General features: G+C 55.6%; 6 protein-coding genes and 1 non-coding gene across 7 annotated transcripts; 4 read left to right on the top strand and 3 right to left on the bottom strand.

The window, feature by feature from the left end:
* Positions 1 to 376: 376 nt before the first annotated feature.
* On the top strand, positions 377 to 469 carry IWZ02DRAFT_t81. The gene has a single exon. It is a non-coding gene; the product is annotated as a tRNA-Lys (tRNA).
* Positions 470 to 1,755: 1,286 nt separating this feature from the next.
* Positions 1,756 to 4,058, top strand: IWZ02DRAFT_454585 (Phosphomethylpyrimidine kinase-domain-containing protein). The gene is made up of 6 exons (XM_066767735.1): positions 1,756 to 2,146; positions 2,228 to 2,310; positions 2,357 to 3,061; positions 3,106 to 3,280; positions 3,343 to 3,638; positions 3,697 to 4,058. The coding sequence occupies exons 1-6, from the start codon at positions 2,014 to 2,016 to the stop codon at positions 3,730 to 3,732; spliced, it is 1,428 nt and encodes a 475-aa protein (XP_066621797.1). The 5' UTR covers positions 1,756 to 2,013; the 3' UTR covers positions 3,733 to 4,058.
* A 236-nt stretch (positions 4,059 to 4,294) lies between these two features.
* IWZ02DRAFT_470269 (ATP-dependent RNA helicase dbp2) lies at positions 4,295 to 6,849 on the top strand (the record flags this gene model as incomplete). The annotated part of the gene is made up of 6 exons (XM_066768785.1): positions 4,295 to 4,392; positions 4,665 to 5,797; positions 5,847 to 5,954; positions 6,386 to 6,514; positions 6,566 to 6,724; positions 6,803 to 6,849. The coding sequence occupies 6 exons, from the start codon at positions 4,295 to 4,297 to the stop codon at positions 6,847 to 6,849; spliced, it is 1,674 nt and encodes a 557-aa protein (XP_066621796.1).
* An 881-nt stretch (positions 6,850 to 7,730) lies between these two features.
* Positions 7,731 to 10,147, bottom strand: IWZ02DRAFT_475874 (uncharacterized protein). The gene is made up of 2 exons (XM_066769022.1): positions 9,959 to 10,147; positions 7,731 to 9,907 (listed from the first exon to the last, which is right to left on the bottom strand). The coding sequence occupies exons 1-2, from the start codon at positions 10,002 to 10,004 to the stop codon at positions 7,941 to 7,943; spliced, it is 2,013 nt and encodes a 670-aa protein (XP_066621795.1). The 5' UTR covers positions 10,005 to 10,147; the 3' UTR covers positions 7,731 to 7,940.
* A 433-nt stretch (positions 10,148 to 10,580) lies between these two features.
* On the top strand, positions 10,581 to 11,758 carry IWZ02DRAFT_297434 (uncharacterized protein). Its single transcript, XM_066763876.1, has one exon. The coding sequence runs from the start codon at positions 10,671 to 10,673 to the stop codon at positions 11,568 to 11,570; it is 900 nt and encodes a 299-aa protein (XP_066621794.1). The 5' UTR covers positions 10,581 to 10,670; the 3' UTR covers positions 11,571 to 11,758.
* Positions 11,759 to 12,328: 570 nt separating this feature from the next.
* On the bottom strand, positions 12,329 to 16,220 carry IWZ02DRAFT_434099 (putative serine esterase-domain-containing protein; the record flags this gene model as incomplete). The annotated part of the gene is made up of 2 exons (XM_066766340.1): positions 12,329 to 15,980; positions 16,039 to 16,220. 2 exons carry the CDS (start codon positions 16,218 to 16,220, stop codon positions 12,329 to 12,331), a joined length of 3,834 nt encoding a protein of 1,277 aa, XP_066621793.1.
* A 439-nt stretch (positions 16,221 to 16,659) lies between these two features.
* Positions 16,660 to 18,458, bottom strand: IWZ02DRAFT_454577 (ATP-NAD kinase-like domain-containing protein). Its single transcript, XM_066767734.1, has one exon. The coding sequence runs from the start codon at positions 18,369 to 18,371 to the stop codon at positions 16,896 to 16,898; it is 1,476 nt and encodes a 491-aa protein (XP_066621792.1). The 5' UTR covers positions 18,372 to 18,458; the 3' UTR covers positions 16,660 to 16,895.
* Between the last annotated feature and the right edge of the window lie 203 nt (positions 18,459 to 18,661).

Genomic DNA, 18,661 nt, shown 5'->3' with positions numbered 1-18,661 from the left:
CTTACTCTTACTCTATACCACCTATCTACTTAGATAACGGTAGGAAGGCTAGTCCTTAGCCCCCCCTTACCTAAAAAGAGCCTAGATAAACTATCTATCTATACCTACCCTATACTAACATTATACTAAGAATTACGCCTTATTATATAAGATCCTTTAGCTAGGCATCCCTACTTACCTTATAAATATATATAGGATCCCCTATAGATAGCTCCGTCTTAGATAGCCTATAGCTCTAGTAAGATATAAAATAATTAATTAATTAATTAATTAATTAATCAATTAATTAATTAATCAATCAATTAGGTTTTAGGACAGTTAAGTTACAAAATATATTTGTTAAAATTCCACCTTTACTCCATTAGCTGATACAGCTGCCCGGCTAGCTCAATCGGTAGAGCGTGAGACTCTTAAACCGCCCTCTTAAGGTGACATCTCAAGGCTGCGGGTTCGACCCCCGCGTTGGGCTCAATTCCCACAACTTTTTGCCTTCTTTCCAGGTCCGAACGGTGGTTGGAAGAATTGGGGGGGGGGGGGGTTTTTTTGGGTGTTTTGTGCGGAGATTGATTTGATCGTCGCACGTGCATCGGCCCGCTGGCAGATCCCACGTGTCGTGCCTTCCTCTTTTGAAGATGGACTTGGGAACGACTTTACGTTTGCTGGCTTGTGGAAGATGGAGTGGATTTCTGGATTTCTTGAGTCTGACAGAGCAAAAATTGGAGGGAGAGTTAGGGATGGAGCATGTTGGCTTCATATGTGTGCTGGATCCCCCGAGCGACAACAACGACGATGCCTGTGAATTCCCCGTTCACACATGCATACCACAAGATTGTAATCGGCGTATGTGTGAAGTCTCTATCTCTTATCCAAAACCCAGATAATCCACCCGCATCACAAGTCATAGCGAGACTCGTCGGCGTCGACTTCTACCTCCGCGCAGAACCAGCTCGACACGATTGGCTCGCTTAGACAGCTGGCAGGAGCGCACGGCGCAGGCGCGGGGCTTTGCGCCAACTTCGAACGTCGCGTGGGATGACATGCGCATGGAGAGAAATTCTGAGTTGCCCACCTACCTGTGATTGCGCCGCGGCGGGGAGGGACAGGGGATTTGATGCTGTGTTGGACGGGGATGGCTGCGCCTGATGGTGCCTGGTGGAAGGATTGTATTTAGGTGTTTGAGGGCGGAGGGTTGGAGGGTTGGCCAATTGTGTGTACAGTGAAAAGGTTGAACTGATCTGGAGATGTCCTCGCGGAGAGGTTCTGTGTGGGGTTTGTGTTTGGGGGGTTGCTTATGCTGTATCACAAGACGCAGAACGCAAAGCAGCTTCAACAGAGGCAGAGACAAGGAGCATTCGACTTTTACTCTTCGGGTCGTGCCGGTTGTTGGTGAGTAGCGGTCACTACTTTCACCCAGATGCCCAAAGGAGGAAGCAAGGCGAAAAAAAATCGTGACAAGACCCTGGTGAGCACTCAAAGAGATACAACTCGTTCATCAAGACGCTACAACTGAATGCCGACAAGACTGGTTTTGTTTCTTTGGCATGGTAGCATAAGAAATGTGTCCCATGACAGCAGCAACGTCTCAAGCCAGCAAATGGTGACGTCTCCGAGTTGACTCCGGCAGCGGCTGGCAGGCGCGTGCGCCACCATTCTCTATCCACATCACCATTCCTCAACCATTGTTGCTGGGGCCAGCTTGATTTCAGCACCCATTTCTGCGCCATGGGCCAACAAAGAATTCTAGTGATAGCGGGCTCAGACAGCTCTGGTGGCGCGTAAGTTCCCTTCCCAACTCCGGCACTCTCCAAGCGCAATCACCACTCCTCCATGTGCGGGCATGCATGCATCCCCCACTCTGCAAGGGCAAGTGCAATGCAGCGTTGCATGTATCAGAATAGTGCCTTGTCTGGTGTACTTGGAGATTGAGTTGGGAGCTTCTGCTGATCATCATGCTTTGTGCGTAGCGGGCTCGAGGCAGACCAAAAGGTTGTCGCGTCGCATGGATGCTATGCAATGACGGCGACGACGGCGCTGACGGCACAAAACACGCTCGGAGTGCACGGCATCCACGTCACGCCGTCTGGCTTTGTGCGCAAGCAAATCGAAGCATGTGTAGAAGACGTGGGCGTAGATGTGGTCAAGACTGGTAGGTAGGAGTGTCTCTCCGCAGTAATTTTTCTTTTCATCAACACCGCAATGTCCGGGTTTTGATTCGACGTGTGGTTAGGCATGCTGGCTTCGGCCTCGACTGTAGAGGTGGTGGCTGAGGCGCTCAAGAAGTACAACGTGCCGGTTTCCGTCATTGATCCTGTAAGCGTTTCCTTGTCCATTGCGTACATTTCCTCACGTCCGTCAGGTCATGGTTGCGACGTCAGGGGCACAATTGCTTCCTGAAGATGCCGTGGAGACGCTCATCTCTCAACTTCTGCCGCTCGCTACGGTCGTCACGCCAAACGTGCCGGAGGCCCTCATGATACTCAAGCATCGAGACAGCCAAGGGCCCTCGCAGTCTGAGCCGACGACGGTAAAAGAGTTGATTTCAATCGCTCAAGCCGTCCGCAACCTAGGCCCCAAGTACGTCTTGCTCAAGGGCGGACATGTTCCTCTCACGAAAGACCACACTGCTCCGACCAGCGAAGCGGGCCGCCATGTGGTGGTCAACGTACTGGTAGGGCCAGGCGAGCCCGTCATTATGGAGACTGGGTATCAGAAGAGCAGAAACACGCACGGTACCGGCTGCTCGCTCGCGTCTGCAATCGCCTCGCGGCTAGGCTTGGGCATGACCATGGAGCAGGCAGTCAAGACGGCCAACTATTACATCGAAGCTGGAATCCGAACAAGCAAGGACCTCGGGAGCGGGAGCGGACCAATCAACCACTTTCACTCGACATACATGTTGCCTTTTGCGCCAGGCCGCTTCATCGATTATCTCCTGGATCGAGACGACGTCCGGGGACCGTGGAGAGAGCACACGCATCACGAATTTGTCAAGCAGTTGGCAGATGGGACGTTGCCTGTCCAAAAGTTTCAAAACTACTTGGTCCAGGACTACTTGTTCTTGGTGCGTGGATGGGCACTTGTCGAGAGAGATGCTGATGTTGGCAGATTCAGTTTTCGAGAGCAAACTCGCTGGCGGCGTACAAGGCCAAGGATTTGGACGACATCAACAAGTCGGCGAGGATAGTGTTGCATATCCAAGAGGAAATGGGGTTGCACGTCAGGTACTGCGAGGGGTTCGGGCTAACCAAGGGCGACATTGAGAGGCACGAGGAGCACCAAGGTCAGTGACAGGGAGCGGTGCAACATGTCAAACGGAGTCATGGCTGACGATGGTGGCGGCAGCGTGCACGGCGTACACGCGGTACGTGCTGGACATTGGGCAGTCGGAGGACTGGTTTGCGCTGCAGGTGGCGCTGGCGCCGTGCCTGCTCGGCTACGGACACATTGCACGCAGGCTGTTTGACGATCCGGCGACGAAGCGCGAGGGCAATCGGTACTGGGATTGGGTTTTGCAATACGTGGCAGACGACTACACCGCCGCGGTGCGGACGGGAGCAGAGCTGCTGGAGAAGCACGCGGCGCGCCAGTCGCCGGCCAGGATCGAGGAGCTGGTGCGGATATTTATCCATGCGACCAAGGTGAGTGAGCAGAGCAACATGATGATGGGCGAGAAGGAGTGTGCTAAGAGGCCGCCAGATGGAGACGGGGTTCTGGGACATGGGGTCTCTGTAGTCTACAAAGGGATGCGGCTGAAGCCGAGGGATGGGCGGTGGTGGGTAGTAGCGGTGGTCAGAGAGGAGGAGGGAGGGATGGATGGATGGATGGATGGGAACGAAGACCAGTATGGAAAAGCACGAATACAGTATGTATGCAGTACTGTACTACTGTATGTATACTGTAGACACAACGAAAGAGGCGACTCGCCACGGTCGGTCAGGGAAACCCTGGACAGATTTTTTTTTTCCTGGCGGTCGGTAGGGCGGACCAATGGCCGTGGGCTGGTCTCGGCCCGAAGTTTTCTGCGTTGCCTCCTAGCCAGATTGGGTCCACTGGCTGCTCTGGCCGCTGGTCCTCTTTCCGCTTTTTCTGTCCTGTCAAAAACATCGCCCTCACCACTTCCTCCATCCCACCCTCCAAACACGCCCTCTCATCGCCTCTTTCCGCTACTCGACTCCCATCTCCCCCCCCCTCGTCTTCATTCCGACGCCTTTTTGCGCGACGCTGCTCTCGAGCCGCGCTTAATTTCACGCTCTTTATCACCCTTCTCCGGTCCCTACTGAGCCTGCCTGCGACCATGTCCTACGGCGGTGGTTACGGCGGTGGTTATGGTGGTTCCCGCGGCGGCGGCGGCGGCGGCGGCGGAGGCGGCGGCGGAGGCGGCTACGGTAACGGGTACGATAGCTCGCGCTATGGATACAGCAATTCCAGTCACTATTCCAGCGGGTATGCCCAACCCACAGGTCTAGATATGGCCGGCTGCGCCGACATCCATCCCCCTCCCTTCACTCCCTCTACACCATCCCCCCCATTTGCCTGAGCGTCTTTTCCGTCGCCGTCTCGTTGTTTGCGACGAGACGCGCTCTTTGGCGACGCTCTGGCGGCCAACATTCCACCTCACCTCGCCTACGACGCATTCAGAAACGCGCTGACATTTGCCCCAACAGATACGGCGGTTCCAACGGCTACTCCAACGGTGGTGGCGGCTACGGCGGCGGCAGCAACGGATACAGCGGTGGTGGTGGTGGTGGTGGTGGAGCCTACGGCGGCGGCGGATACGGTGGTGACAGAATGTCCAACTTGGGCGCCGGCCTCAAGGCGCAAAACTGGGACCTCAACTCCCTCCCCAAGTTCGAAAAGTCTTTCTACAAGGAGCACCCCGACGTCGCTGCCCGCTCGCAGGCCGAGGTCGACGCTTTCCGCAAGGAGTACCAGATCGCCGTCCAGGGCCGCGATGTCCCCAAGCCCGTCACCACCTTTGACGAGGCTGGCTTCCCCGGCTATGTCATGAACGAGGTCAAGGCCCAGGGTTTCGAGAAGCCCACGGCCATTCAGAGCCAGGGTTGGCCCATGGCCCTCTCTGGTCGCGACGTCGTTGGTATCGCCGAGACCGGCTCCGGCAAGACGCTCACCTACTGTCTTCCGGCCATTGTCCACATCAACGCGCAGCCGCTCCTCGCTCCCGGCGACGGTCCCATCGTTCTCATCTTGGCCCCCACTCGTGAGCTGGCGGTCCAGATTCAGCAGGAAATCTCAAAGTTCGGCAAGTCGTCTCGCATTAGGAACACTTGCGTCTACGGTGGTGTCCCCAAGGGCCAACAGATTCGCGACCTTGCGCGCGGTGTCGAGGTCTGCATTGCCACCCCCGGCCGTCTCATCGACATGCTCGAGTCGGGCAAGACCAACCTCAGGCGTGTCACCTACCTCGTCCTCGACGAGGCTGACCGCATGCTTGACATGGGTTTTGAGCCCCAGATCAGAAAAATTATTGGCCAGATTCGCCCCGACCGTCAGACTTGCATGTGGTCTGCGACTTGGCCCAAGGAAGTCCGCCAGCTTGCATCCGACTATCAGACCGACTTTATCCAGGTCAACATTGGTTCGATGGACCTCTCGGCCAACCACCGCATCACCCAGATTGTCGAGGTTGTCTCGGAATTCGAGAAGCGCGACAGGATGAGCAAGCACCTCGAGCGCATCATGGATGATAAGAACAACAAGGTCCTCATCTTCACAGGTACCAAGCGTGTTGCCGACGACATTACTCGCTTCCTGCGCCAGGACGGCTGGCCCGCGCTCTGTAAGTTTGACCACCGCAACACCAAACCACTAAGCTAACATTTGCACAGCCATCCACGGCGACAAGCAGCAAAACGAGCGTGACTGGGTCCTCAACGAATTCAGGACGGGCAAGAGCCCAATCATGGTTGCCACGGACGTGGCTTCTCGTGGTATCGGTATGGTTGCGATTGTTCCTGCACTTCCCCTTACCCCTCTGCCTGTGCTCTTTTGCGTGATCTGTGTGATGCTCTGCTCTCTATTCTCTTGTGCGCCTTTTACTGCATTCATGACGTCCAGGGCTTGCTTTTTCCGGTTCTCCTCTCGGGAACCTTGGTTGTCAAGGAGGCGAAGCTTGCTTCACTCACTTTCCGCTTCTCCATGTGCCGCCCGGGTGCGGAGTCGGATGGTCTCTTGACTTGCTCGAGTTGTAGTTCCAAGGTTTCCTAACCCACAGATGAGGACCTCTCCCAGCCTTGCCGGCGCACCAAGGATGCCGTGACTCCTTCGCGCACAGAGAGTAGTGCATGCAACATACTGCAGCTTCATGCGATCAAAGATTGCCTCGCTCCGAGACTTACCTCAAGGCTAAAGCTAACTTGCTGTCAAGACGTCAAGAACATCACTCACGTGCTGAACTATGACTACCCCAACAACTCAGAGGACTATGTTCACCGTATTGGTCGTACTGGTCGTGCTGGTGCAAAGGGTACCGCCATCACCTTCTTCACCACTGAGAGTAAGTCGTCCCCCCACCTAGCAGTGATCCCTGGATGCTAACGCCTCGCAGATGCCAAGCAGTCTCGTGATCTCGTGCAGGTGCTTTCTGAGAGCAAGCAGCAGATTGATCCTCGTCTTTCCGAAATGGCCCGCTACGGAGGTGGCGGCGGCGGTGGCCGTGGTTGGGGCGGTCGTGGACGTGGTGGCCACGGCCGCGGTGGTGGCCACGGTAGGTTCTCCAGGTACTGAGCCGGTCCGAAGAATCAGAGAATGACCAGAGCCTCTGCCTCGGGGGCGATGCTTACAGGTTACTCCGGTGGCAACTCTCAGCCTCTTGGTCGCAACAGGTGGTAAACACCCAAGCATGATCAAGTCCATGGCTATCCCGTCTGCGACGCCCGCAACCGAGGCCGACTGCACGTAGGCTTCGAACATTTTGCATTGAAATGCCCTGCGGATTCTGCGTCCAAGACGACGGTGGTAGGCCTCGATTTCACGGCAAAAATCACGGCGTCGGAGTGATGGTGTTCAGGCATAGATAGGTGGTCTGCTTTGTTTCTTGCTTTTCTCTTTCCTTCCCAAGTCCAGCTCTTGAGGTCGGTGGGGTGTCCCTTTTCACACAAGACGGGCGGCCGTCATGGGGAAAAAGATGGGGAGTTGTTACTACTACTACTACCAGCGGGCAGCATCAAACGGTCCTGGATCGGACGGAATCACTTCTTTCATTTTCTGGTTTTTTTTTTTTTTTTTTTTCCTTCCTTTTTCCTTTTCCCGTCCCTTTGAGTCTTGATTCCAAGGCGGACATGTCGGGGAGGAATCATGGACCCAGATTCGGTCTTCGGTGCGCGCACACACACTCAAAAAAAAAAAAAAATCCATACAACTAAAAACAACAATTCTCCCCCAAAAAATGTTCTGTCAGAAGGCGGACATTTGTATTTCTTTTTCGGAGAGTACGAGAGGTTAGACGGCGGTTAACGCCACTCAGAGTGGGTTTGCATTTTTCCCTCTAGTCTTTTTGCTTGCTTTCGCTTTTCGTTGTGCCTGTTGTTTCCTTGCCTGGCCCCCCCTGCTGTTCCTAATCACCACCATTACACACACACATGAGCTTTGTCACGGCAAAAACATGGAATCCTGGGAATAGATTTGAATCATCATCTTGCTGCAGCTGCAATGTCTGTTCAGTACGTGCGTGCTTTGGTCCGTCTCGCTTGGTTGCTGGTGATGATGAACACACTCGCTTCGTCATGTTTGTTGAGGCGCAAGCTGCAGGTGGAACTGTGATATCAAAGCATTCAAAACGGACTTCACGAGGCCAGACAACCCGAGATCGGAGACGTGCAACTTTTACAAACCCATGAGGAATGCAGGTCTATAGTGGGGGGGTATCAAGTCTACCTATCTTCCAGCATCCCGAGTACCCTTCGCAATTTCCACCCGCGCAGTCACCTCCCCTGCTGCTGCATCCTCCTGATGCGCTCCTCGGCGGCCCTCGCCCTGCGCTCCCGCTCCAGCCTCTGCCGCATTTCAGGCGTCAAGCCTCTCGCCTCATCCTCCCTCCTCTCGCCCGCCGTCTTCTCCAAGCCGGCCGCGCCCAGCCCCAGCGTCTTGCCCTTGCCGACCCTCTTCTCCCGCTGCTCCCGTGCCCGCTCCTCCTCCTCCTTCCTCAACCGCTCGACCTCCGTCTTCCGGCGTTCCGACTCCTTGGCCGCCTCTGACGCCTTGTCCGCGCTCTGCTGCTTTTCGACTTCGGCCCGCGAAATGCCTGCCGGCACGTTGGCCTTGTCCCACTCGAACGCTGCGTCGCCGAGCTCGTGGCGCGCGATGCGGAAGGCGTCGCGGGTGGCGCGGTCGCCGGCAATGTCAAAGGCCGTCTTGCCGTCGAGATTTGTGAGGGTCGGGTCGGATTTGGTTTTGGTGAGGAGTGCGAGGACGACGGCTGGGCTGTTGAGGTGCGCGGCCAGGTGCAGTGGGGTCGGCGCGTGGTAGTTCTTTTCGGTATCCCGCGGATGGAAGCGAAAGTCTGGAGGTAGGTTGTTGCTCTGGATGTATGAGACGACGCCAGGCGCCTTCGAGCGCCTAATCAGCGCTTGTAGCTGTGACGTGTGGAGCGCCGCTTCTTCTTCTTCGGGCGAAGGTTTCGGTTTGGCTGGTTTGGAGGGTGCCGGTGTCCGCGAGGGTGATTCTGTAGGTTTTTGGGCTGCTTCTGCGGCGGCAGCGAGGGCCGCAGCATCAATACGGCTGACCTTTGCTCGAGTCAGCTCGATGAAGGAGCGCATGAGCTCGGCCTGCGTGGCCCGGCGCGTGCTGAATGGAAATCCTCGGATGCGCGGGTCGTTGTGTCGAAGGACCTGGCCATCGTACGGCCCGTAAAGAGTGCGCCGATTCGTCGAACCAGTTGCCCGGATGAAGAGAAGCTCGGAAGTATCAATCATGTCCTTCCATTCCGCAAGGAGAGCCCGCACCTCGGACGTGAGTGCAGCCTCGTTGTATCTTCTCAGAGAAGAACCAGCGGAATGTGCGTTGCCTTTGGATTGGTCGTTTGCTGATTGCGAACCACCCTGCTTCCGCCTGGTTGTATATCTGTGAAAAGTCTTGTGTGCCACCACCGAAGCTTGCCGTTCGTCGACCCCGGTGTGCTTCTTTCCAACCTTGGGTGTGAGCGCAACGATCATTGCTGCGAAATGGCCGCCGCCAATCATGCACAGAAAGTAGTGAGGTCCAATATCCGGAGCAGATGGGAGCCTGACACCACCTTCGTCCTCCTCATCCGCCTTCTTTGCGTTCTTCGCAGGTGGTGGCAGCTGCTTCTGCTTGAGGGCGTCGACGATGCCTCCCTCATTCTCTTGCTCTGCATCCGAAAGAATAGCCCGATAGACTCCCAGATTGATCTCCTCTGGCAAAATGGTACTGTTGAACCATAGCATCGGTGGCTTTCCGCCGCCTCTTCTCTTCCTCCTCTTCCCAACTTCCTCGGCCTCCTCTGGCCCCGCAATTTTGGCCTGTTTCTTGAGAAGTGCGCTCAGCGTGCTATCTCCCTTTTTGCCTTCACCATCACCCTCATCATCTGAATCTGACTCGGAAGATTCTGAACCGCTAATACTCTCGTCTAGCTCACCGACCAGCTTTTCAAATTCAGCCTCTGTGACGGGTTTCACGCCGCGCATCTTTTGTTTAAGGTTATAGCTATGCAGGTCTGATCGAACGTGGTCGCGCTGCTCCTGCAGGGTCGGGAATGTGAGATTGCAGAGACCGCATGATGTCGCTGTTGCGGGAGCACCGTCTTGCTTCTCGGCGTCGGTCGATGATGGCGTCTGCGTTCCAGAGTCGGGCTCAGCGTCAGCGGGTACGGATGCGTTGCTCTGCTGTCGTAGCGAGATTGTGTCGAGGATTTCGCGGGGCAGATCAAAAACTGTTCCCTGTCAGTCGCCTTGATCTTGTGTTGGTTTCGCAGTTTGCTTACCGTAGAGCGGCTTTTGAAGTAGAGGATGCTCTTCTTTGTGAGCCATGGCGAAAGATTCAGGAACGAGAGAATGGGTTGGTGATGACCGGCTTGTCCAAGAAACGCGTAATTAAGTACGCTTGTGCAAGGCGAGCGGCGGACCTGGTCGTGAGCTGTTGGGCAATACGTCAGAGTACGAAGTTCCGTAACACACAACCTAGTGAGTCAAGCACGGCCCGATAAGATTAGATCTGAAGACAGCAGAAACGCCCTCTCGTGGAATTCAACTACGGCGTTCGACCGGGTTTTCTATTATGCACGATTGTCTTTCCTATAAACACTCTGGCAAGAAGATATAGCTGGCCCAAATAGCCATGTCTTCAGCTCGGCCACATTGAATGTAGATGCCAGTAACAGGAGCACATGTCAGCCCAAACGCTAAAAAACAGTAAATCAAAGCTAATTGCAGTCATTGCATTCTCATGCTCAAGAAGAAGACATGACAGGATTTCGAATGTCAAGTCCAAAAGCTGCAGCAAAAGGAGCGTTGAAGTGCACACAGACCTCAGCACGAGCCACCAGACCGGCTCGACCGTTCCCAAAACAGCCTAGCGCCACCAGACCACCACCGCCGATCCATCAATGCTCCATTTCATCACGACTCGGACATCAAACCTTCCGCCTTCTCTCCAATCCGCTCCTCACCACCTGAATCCGCAATCCTTCACAAGTCATGCTCAGAACGGCGCCCTCACACGTCGACCTTCTCATCCTCGGCGCAGGCTGGACGTCCACGTTCCTTACGCCACTGCTGCAGCAAAAAAACATCACATACGCCGCAACCACGACCACCGGCCGCGACGGCACGCTGCTCTTCCGCTTCGACCCGGACAGCGACGACGTCGCGCCGTACGCCGCACTGCCCCGCGCGCGTACCGTTCTCATCACGTTTCCCCTGCTCGGCCGCGGTCAGTCATCGCATCTCATCAACATGTACGGCAAAGCGCATGGCGACGGCGACGACAGCAGCAGCAGCAGCGCCGCACCAGCACCACCAGCAGCCAATTGGATCCAACTGGGCTCGTCCGGCGCCTTCGCCAACGACGCGCACTGGGTGACGGCCGCGACGCCCACAGACACCAACATCGCGCGCGTCGCGGCAGAAGAAGAGCTGCTCGCCGCGCCGCTGCGTGGCTGCGTGCTCAACCTGTGCGGGCTGTACGGCGGCGCGCGCGACCCGCGCGGCTGGGTGAGTCGCGTCGCGCGCAGCAAGGAGCAGGTGGCGGGCAAAAAGGCGCTGCACGTTGTGCACGGCGACGACGTGGCGCGCGCCATTGTCGCCGTGCACGCGGCGTTTACGCCCGGCCGGCGCTGGCTCGTTACCGATTTGCACGTGTATGACTGGTGGGATCTCATGTTTGCGTGGGGACCGGAGGCCGAGGCCAAGGCGCGCGAGCGGTTGGGTGATGGGGAGGCGGCCGGGCTTGATTACAGGAGGTGGGTGAGGGAGTTGATGGATGAGCTGGACGTGAGGGCTTTGCCGCGGGATACCGAGATGCTGGGGAGAGTGCTGGATGGGAGGGAGTTTTGGCGGCATTTTGGCTTGTGGCCGGAGAGGGGAAGAATCGTTTAATCTATGAAAACAAAAATGACACTTTGAGACCACGTCTGACAACGTGCTTCTCGGACTGACTTCATCTGCACCGTCCACAAAGACGAATAGGATGAAATCTGCAAAACCCCGACATGGAGAGAATCAGCGCCGGACCGGTCTCCTGAAGGTTGAAAGCTCCTCCTGAACAACATGAGCAACGCAAAGTCAGAATTTCCACCCGACGCACATCTGCTGCAGATATAAGTGTACGGTAAATATATACATTTCTTCATGTTCTTTTCTCTTTACCTTACCCGACACGATATTCGCTGGGGCATATAAATACAAGGAGCAGCCGTATCATCTAAGCCAGCGCCCACGGCCCATCAATATCCAGCATTCTGATACCCAAGCGCATGCAGTTCAAAGTGTTGTGGCATCCGATTGTCGTCCGTCCCATCCTGATCCATGATGCTCCAAGGCCAAAGAAGCAAGAGACAAGACATGACTCCAAAGAAAACAGGAGAAGAATGATGAAGTCGCCATCCCGCCGGTCCGCCGTCCGCCACGCAATGCAAGCAAGCAAAAGAAGGGGAAAATGCTGAGAGCCGTGATACGCAATGACGAAACGAAAGGAGCAAAGAAAAAAGTGGTGCCCAACGATGCAGAAAGATCGATGCGTTGCGACACCAAAGAGTATTAAACACAGTACGAACGAAAGAAAAGCCCCTGCATTCGCAAGAAATGCGACACTCAGGGACGAGCCATGAATGCTCGTGAAACACATCTCATCTTGTTCAGTCTTTGTCGGTCTTCACCTCACTGGGAGTAGCTGTGCCATTCGCGCCACTACCTTCTTCATTCCTTGCAGACGCGTCCCCCAAACTCAATCGTGCAACCTCTTCCACGACACCAGCACTGCCAATGTCGCCAACGGGAAGGTCAAGGCTGTTGCGGAGGCCTACAGATTCGGTCCCCGTAGTGCCTGGGCCCATGGGTGTTGATGGTGAGCTATGATTCCTATCGTCATTTTTGGACGCTTCATGCGGAGGCGAGTCTGTTGGGTCCGCCTCCACAACATTGGTTTCGCCCTTTGTCGAATCTGAATGCTTCCAGTCCTCGGCTGGGACACTGGTGGGCCCCAGGCCGCGGTGGTATTCCATACTCCGAGGGAGGCGGGGAGAAGCGACCGGCGACGAGGTAGCGGACGAGTCCAAGTCAGAGTAGCTCAGACCTGAAGCTTCTGCTTGAGCCAGGGCAGCAGGTGTAGGAGGAAGCTTTTTTTTGAGGTCAATACTGCCGGAGCTTGGTTTTGAAGCGTGAGCGGCATGCTCAGCAGCATCTTTGGTGGTTCCATTCACACTGTTCTTTCCCTTGGGAGCTGGAGCAAGGAAGCGCTGGAGAGACCACTTGTTATTTTTCCCCTCATTGCCTGAACTCAGCGAGTCATCTTCGTCCGTCTCGTCTTCTGTGCCTTCGAAGTACGAATCGTCCCATGCAGTGCTCGCCTCGCGCCTAATCCGCTGGTGAGCCTCGGCTTGAGTCTCTGTTCGTGGAGGAGAACCGGTAGAGCTGCTGGTGCCGCTTCCTGTTCCATTGTCACTGCCCGTGCGAACAGGCAGTGGACGCAAAGGCTTGAGTTCGTCTACCGCCTCGCGTAGCTCTGTGGGGCTGGCATCTGGGCGATCCTTGGAGCTCTGGTCCTTGACCTCTTCGCCTTTGGCGGTGACGGCTGCATTGACACCTTGGGCACGGTCACGGTTCGACTCGCGCTCGTCCCGCGTATGCGCCGTGTATGTATCGGCAAAGTGAGTATCACACAAGTGCTTGACGACAGGCCATCCGTACGCGTTGGCGAACATACGGCGCACGATGATGTTGTTGTGGGCGTCGGGCTCAAGACGGACTAGAACTTTGCGCCAGGAAAGGTCTTTGTGATAGGAACGAGCAATTTTCTCTTCGACACGCATACTACTCGAATCGACAGTCTCTGTTGTTGAGACACTCTTGACGCTCTGATCACTGGATCCGTTTCGAGTGATTTTTGAAGGGCGGCGAATGGGAGGTGGAGGGATGTCTTCGGGGTGGTAGACTCGGTCATGGAAAATAGTGCGTGCGCGCACTGAAGGATCGGTGATCCATGAGACTGGGGGGATTGGTGGATTGAGTAGATCGCCAGCAGATTCGAAGAACGAAGTCTTTGGCGGATGATCATGGTCGTCCACGATGGAGCTTTCGCGAGAATGGTTAGTCTGCTCATGAGAGCCATTTGTGGGATCGGCCGAGACCTCTTCGTTGGACGAGACCTGCAATGTCTGGCTTCTTTTGAACATCTTCTTGTCTTTTGGCGTTGTTGTTGCTCCTTTGAGATAGTTAAAGAAGTCGGTGAAAAAGTTGGCATTCGTCGGGCTCTTGGGCGACTTCTTGAGACCTGTTGCAGCTTGAACCGCCTGCCTCTGTGAGTCGGACAGGAATTGAGACGCTTGTGGTTCGCCCGATGTTTGGGCAGTAGTGTCTTCATTTACAGCGTTCTCACCCGGCTGTGGCACAGTGTGCTCGGTGCTTCCTGACAAAGGCGTACTCGTACCGCTGTTGCCGTTGTTGTCTTCGCCTTCGGGCAGGGCAAGTTTGGACGGCATTGGAGACGAGTTTTGCCCAGTTAACTCGGCATAGCCCCAGTTGGCCAGAGTGCCTACAAGACCGTTTTCTCGTCTTGCCTTTTCCACCTTTCCAAGACCTTTCCAGTCCAAGAATAGGAGACAGCTTGTTCTCAATGGTACGATCCCGTCATTGACAACGTTGCCATACACGGTCCGGTTCCTAAACATTCTCAAAACTTGGTGTGCAGGACCTGTTGGAAGTATCCGCAGAAGTGGCTTCGTTCGGGGATCCTGTGGCTTCTTTTGCTCCTTTTGATTTGCACCACCCAAGCCGTTGACCATTGCTGCCCATCCACCTCTTGCAATGGTTGGCGCTCTCCACGTCAAACCAAGGTCCTGTCCAGTCCGTCCGATCAAACCAAAGTCTAGCGCAAACTTGACATACATTGGATTTTCGTTGCTTAGTCCGAGCAGAGGGGAAGCCATGGTGATGAAGTTGACGGGCTTAATTTTGGAGAAGAACTCTGGAGAGTGTTTGTGGATGTACGCAATTGCATAAGTCTGGATCAGACCTCCCAGAGAATGACCGATGAAGCTGATGCTCGTGTACCGGTAAGCTCTTTTCTTAATTGCTGCGTCGGGCTGGTAATGCACGCTGCTCCCCGCATGCACTGGGATTCCTTCGGTGACGGGCGATTTGTCCTTTTTCTGGATTGAGTCACTCATGGCCTTCTTAAGACCCTTTTTAACTGGATAATAGGGAGGCTCCGGGTGCGCTAATCCGAGCACGTATTTCGCTAATCGTTTTCCCAGGTACTGGATCCCGCGTTCGGTGCGGACGGCATTTCCAGGATAACCTCTCACAACGACCTCTTCATCATCCGTCTCATCGTCTTCGATTTCGCCTTCGTCGATATCAGCCTGGCCACCGGACAGTGGAGCGGTCGAGTAATCTCCGGCTTCCCCGTTATCAGATTGTGTGGTGGTGGTGGTGGTGGTGGTGGTTTCAGATGATGCCGCTTTTGAAGCCGCCTTTCTTGCTTCTCTCCTCTCCTTTCTCCTTTCTTCCCGGGCTTGAGCTGCTGCTGCGTCAATGCTTTCCTTGAGGTAGAGCATATCAGCACCCAAGTTGCTGTGCAATCCATGGGTCAGAATGACCAGGTGCAATTTCTTTTGCTTTTTCAGCTTGGCCTTTTTCGGATTCTCTGCCTCATTTTCACCGGCATCGCCTTCGCCTTCATCCCACTCGGGCAATGCCGGTTTGTTCCACAAGGCTTCCGTGTCTTCCACCACCAGCTTGACAGACTTGGAGTAAACGCCCTTGTGCTGCGCGCGATGCCGGCCCTCATGCCCGTTCCTGCCTTGCTGATGATCCTCGATCTGTCCAGGAGCCGATTGACCATGCGCTGCTGCGGCGGCAAATCCGTACTCTAGACTCCGCTCATCCCTGCCAACCAAAACCTCAAAGTGCACGCACGCCGAGGTTGAAAAGAGAATTTGACTGTGGACCTCGATAATCCAAGTCACGCTCTCAGGATGACCTTCGGCGTTGGGACTGATGCTGGCCTTGCCACCCGACTCTCTTATATCCTCTGGTATCAACAGCTGACTCGTCCACGAGCCTCCGGCTTTGAGGAACGGCTCAAAGTCTGGTATGCCCTCCTTCTTTGGGTTCTCGACCTTTCGGTTGGGATTGAACGTGGAGGGATACGCGGCGACATGGAGGGTATAAGGACCGTGGAGATAGGCGGCGCGGAGAGGAATGGCAGAGGTGTTTTTGATTTTCAGGTGGAGGTGAGACGGCGAAGGGAGGATGCGGTCAGCCGAGGGCGTGTAGGTGAGCGTGTACCTGGGCCCAAAAAGTCAGTCTCGTGAGGGTGGACAGGAGGCAAAGGATGGTATCATACCGCACGACCTCTCCGACCTTTACGCTGCCGGCTTGGTGCACGAGCAGCATCTTGCGGGCGGAGCGCTCCGCGGCGGGCGAATCGTTCCACGCCGGAGTCCAGTTTAAAAAGGGCGAGACTGGATGGGTGGTGCCGCGGTCGGGAATCTGGGAGAGGGAGTATGTTCGGGGCGGGAGGAGCATTCACGCGCGACCCTTTTGGACGGCGACCTATCTATGATGGACGGAGGAGCGGCACTGGGGGCGGTGGGCGCGCGTGGCGGTCATATACCACGACGCATGGATGGATTGTGGACGAGCGAGTAAGGCAACAATCGTCAAGTGCCGATAGGTCCGGACAACAACGGCAGCATCTCTCGTAAACGGTGGAACAGCAGGTGGTGATGCCAGTGCGGGCAGAAGTATTCGGGTTCCGCTTGCGCTGGGTTGAGGCTTGCAGTGCGCTGGAAGTTTACCTTGCTCGACCTCCCTCGCCCTGGGACCCCCCCCCCCTCCCCTCCCGCCCGTCACGCGCGTCGTCGCCATTGCGTCACTCCGAATCTTGCCCGGGGAGCGACGATATCACGCAGCAAGGACTTCTGCAAATGGGAGCTGAAATGTTCCCCGTCGGCATCCCCCTGAATGCGTCCCTTCAGTTAGGTGCTCACGAATGCTCCTTGTACTCTGGTCGCCCCCCACTTGTTGGGGTGCACGAATGCTCCCTGTCTTCGCCCAATTTAGTGTCGTGTGTACTGTGCTACTAAGCCTGGAGGGATGTGAACATGCCATTCTAAGCTTATTCTCAACCACATGGCAATGTCTAAATTCTCGTCCGTGTTTCGGTCTGTTTACTCCATGCAGTATGGGAAACAGAGCTGCCTAACTCCCATGCCTGTGCAAATCCACAACATGCTCCTTGACCTTGCGCACCTCGGCCCAGCCTTCCCTTTCTACGCGCACAATCTTGCCGTCGACACAGAACCGCCGCCACCGTTCATCCTCCTCTGCGCCGTCCAAGTCTATGCGGAATCCCTCGACATCCTCGTACCCTACCTCCGTTTCCTGCACGTGCTTGCCGCCTTGGTACGCCAGGCCCATGATTTGCATGATCCTGTCACTGGCTATTGGCCCAAAATGGACCAGCCTCAGATTCCCGTCAAGTGGTTGTGAAGCGGGCGAGATGTTGAAATTCTTCTCCAGGTTCGAGACCATGGTTCCCAGCACGTAGGCGTGCTCATGCCTGTCAATGTGTTGCCAGCTCCCGTCGGCCCTCATGAATTTGACTTCTGCCTTGTACCGATGCGCCTCGGACCCGTCTGCTGGGAACAGGGCCTCTTTGGCCGCCATCTGGAACCTCTCGACGCCGAATTGGCGAAATTCAGTGGTGTCGCTATCCGCGACCAGGCTGGCATGCATCGCCCAACTGCAAACCACCGCTCCGTACATGACCGGGGTGCCTCCACCGTTCTTGTCAGGAAGCTTTTCTTCGCTGTTGCCTTCGTCTACGAGCAGCTTCGCCCCGGGCGAGAACAAGACCCTGAATAGAGGTAGTTTGGACGGCGTCCCACGCGCAAGAGCTGCCAATCCGAGCGTCTTGTCCCCTGCAATCCCGGAAGAGTGTGCTAGCGCGTTGCCAGTACCCATTGGAATGAGTGAGACAGACGGAGCCACGAACGACTCGGTTCTCTGGTTGACGCGCAAGCCATTGATAATGTCTACGATCCCACCATCGCCAGAGAGTAGTATTATCCGCTGGGATACGCCTTGATTTGCGCGAGGGAGAAAGATGTCGTTGGTGAGCTCGGAGATGGTCTTTGCAGAAGTTGTTCGATGTACGTCAAAGTGCTGATCTTCGCGGAGTTCCAGGCTGTCCAAAAGCGGCTTCAAACTGCTCTTGTAGAAGTCCTCAGCCAGGCCCATTCCCGACAGGACCGAGATGATGATGTGAATCCTTCCGATGCCGCCCTCCTTGCTCCGCTTGCCATGCTGGACAAGGCTGACAGGTTGGATTGTATATTCGGAGACAAAAGCATCGGGCAGGTTCTCCGTTACGGCCGACCTGAGGAGTGGCACTATCTGGTCGGTTTTTGCTTCTGAGGATTCATTGGCGTGTTCAACGTAGAGAAGTTTGTGGCCAGAGGCATCGTCCAGCTTGACACAGCCTACTACGCAGTCTCCGTAGATTTCTAGGCTTCGTTTGCTGTCGTTGAGCTGACAATGGAGGGCCGTCTTATCGCCGTTCCGGGTGTATTTGAAATCGGCAATCTCGCCGTTGAACTTGGAGGGCCGGTGTTCAAGGGATGGCGAGTGAGACTGAGAGCCGCCCATGGCTTGTTTCTCGAAAACAAGCGTCATGTCGGCGGAGGGTAGTCATGGTAGGGAAGGTGGTGGGGTTGCTGATAATATAATCGAAGGAGTGATAGAGGGGCAACCGGAAGCACCATCACACCTGAACTGACGTGCCCGTGCCAGGGCTGAGTCGCGCAGGACAGCTGACAAGTCGTGGCCGCTCATCCAAAGCCATCTTCGCATCCCCGGACAGCTTCTCTTTCTCTGCAGGACCGCATTTCAAACTAGGTGGCTCAAACGCAAAAGCAGCACCCCCCGCACTATGCGGAGAGTCATTGACGAATGCTTGGTCGGCC

This window comes from Phyllosticta citriasiana, assembly GCF_038021145.1.
Source record: "Phyllosticta citriasiana strain CBS 120426 chromosome Unknown IWZ02scaffold_8, whole genome shotgun sequence".
Taxonomy (NCBI): domain Eukaryota; kingdom Fungi; phylum Ascomycota; class Dothideomycetes; order Botryosphaeriales; family Phyllostictaceae; genus Phyllosticta; species Phyllosticta citriasiana.
This window is presented reverse-complemented; position numbering and strand designations above follow the sequence as displayed.

What these genes read in the sequence shown, in the direction of transcription:
- IWZ02DRAFT_297434 (XM_066763876.1), top strand. Translation starts at nt 10,671, where the DNA reads ATGCTCAGAACGGCGCCCTCACACGTCGACCTTCTCATCCTCGGCGCA.
- IWZ02DRAFT_454577 (XM_066767734.1), bottom strand. Translation starts at nt 18,371, where the DNA reads ATGACGCTTGTTTTCGAGAAACAAGCCATGGGCGGCTCTCAGTCTCAC.
- IWZ02DRAFT_454585 (XM_066767735.1), top strand. Translation starts at nt 2,014, where the DNA reads ATGACGGCGACGACGGCGCTGACGGCACAAAACACGCTCGGAGTGCAC. An exon ending in CGTAGATGTGGTCAAGACTG is followed by an intron (nt 2,147 to 2,227) that starts GTAGGTAGGAGT and finishes ACGTGTGGTTAG; the next exon opens with GCATGCTGGCTTCGGCCTCG. An exon ending in TCCAGGACTACTTGTTCTTG is followed by an intron (nt 3,062 to 3,105) that starts GTGCGTGGATGG and finishes TGATGTTGGCAG; the next exon opens with ATTCAGTTTTCGAGAGCAAA.
- IWZ02DRAFT_475874 (XM_066769022.1), bottom strand. Translation starts at nt 10,004, where the DNA reads ATGGCTCACAAAGAAGAGCATCCTCTACTTCAAAAGCCGCTCTACG. An exon ending in ACTTCAAAAGCCGCTCTACG is followed by an intron (nt 9,908 to 9,958) that starts GTAAGCAAACTG and finishes GACAGGGAACAG; the next exon opens with TTTTTGATCTGCCCCGCGAA.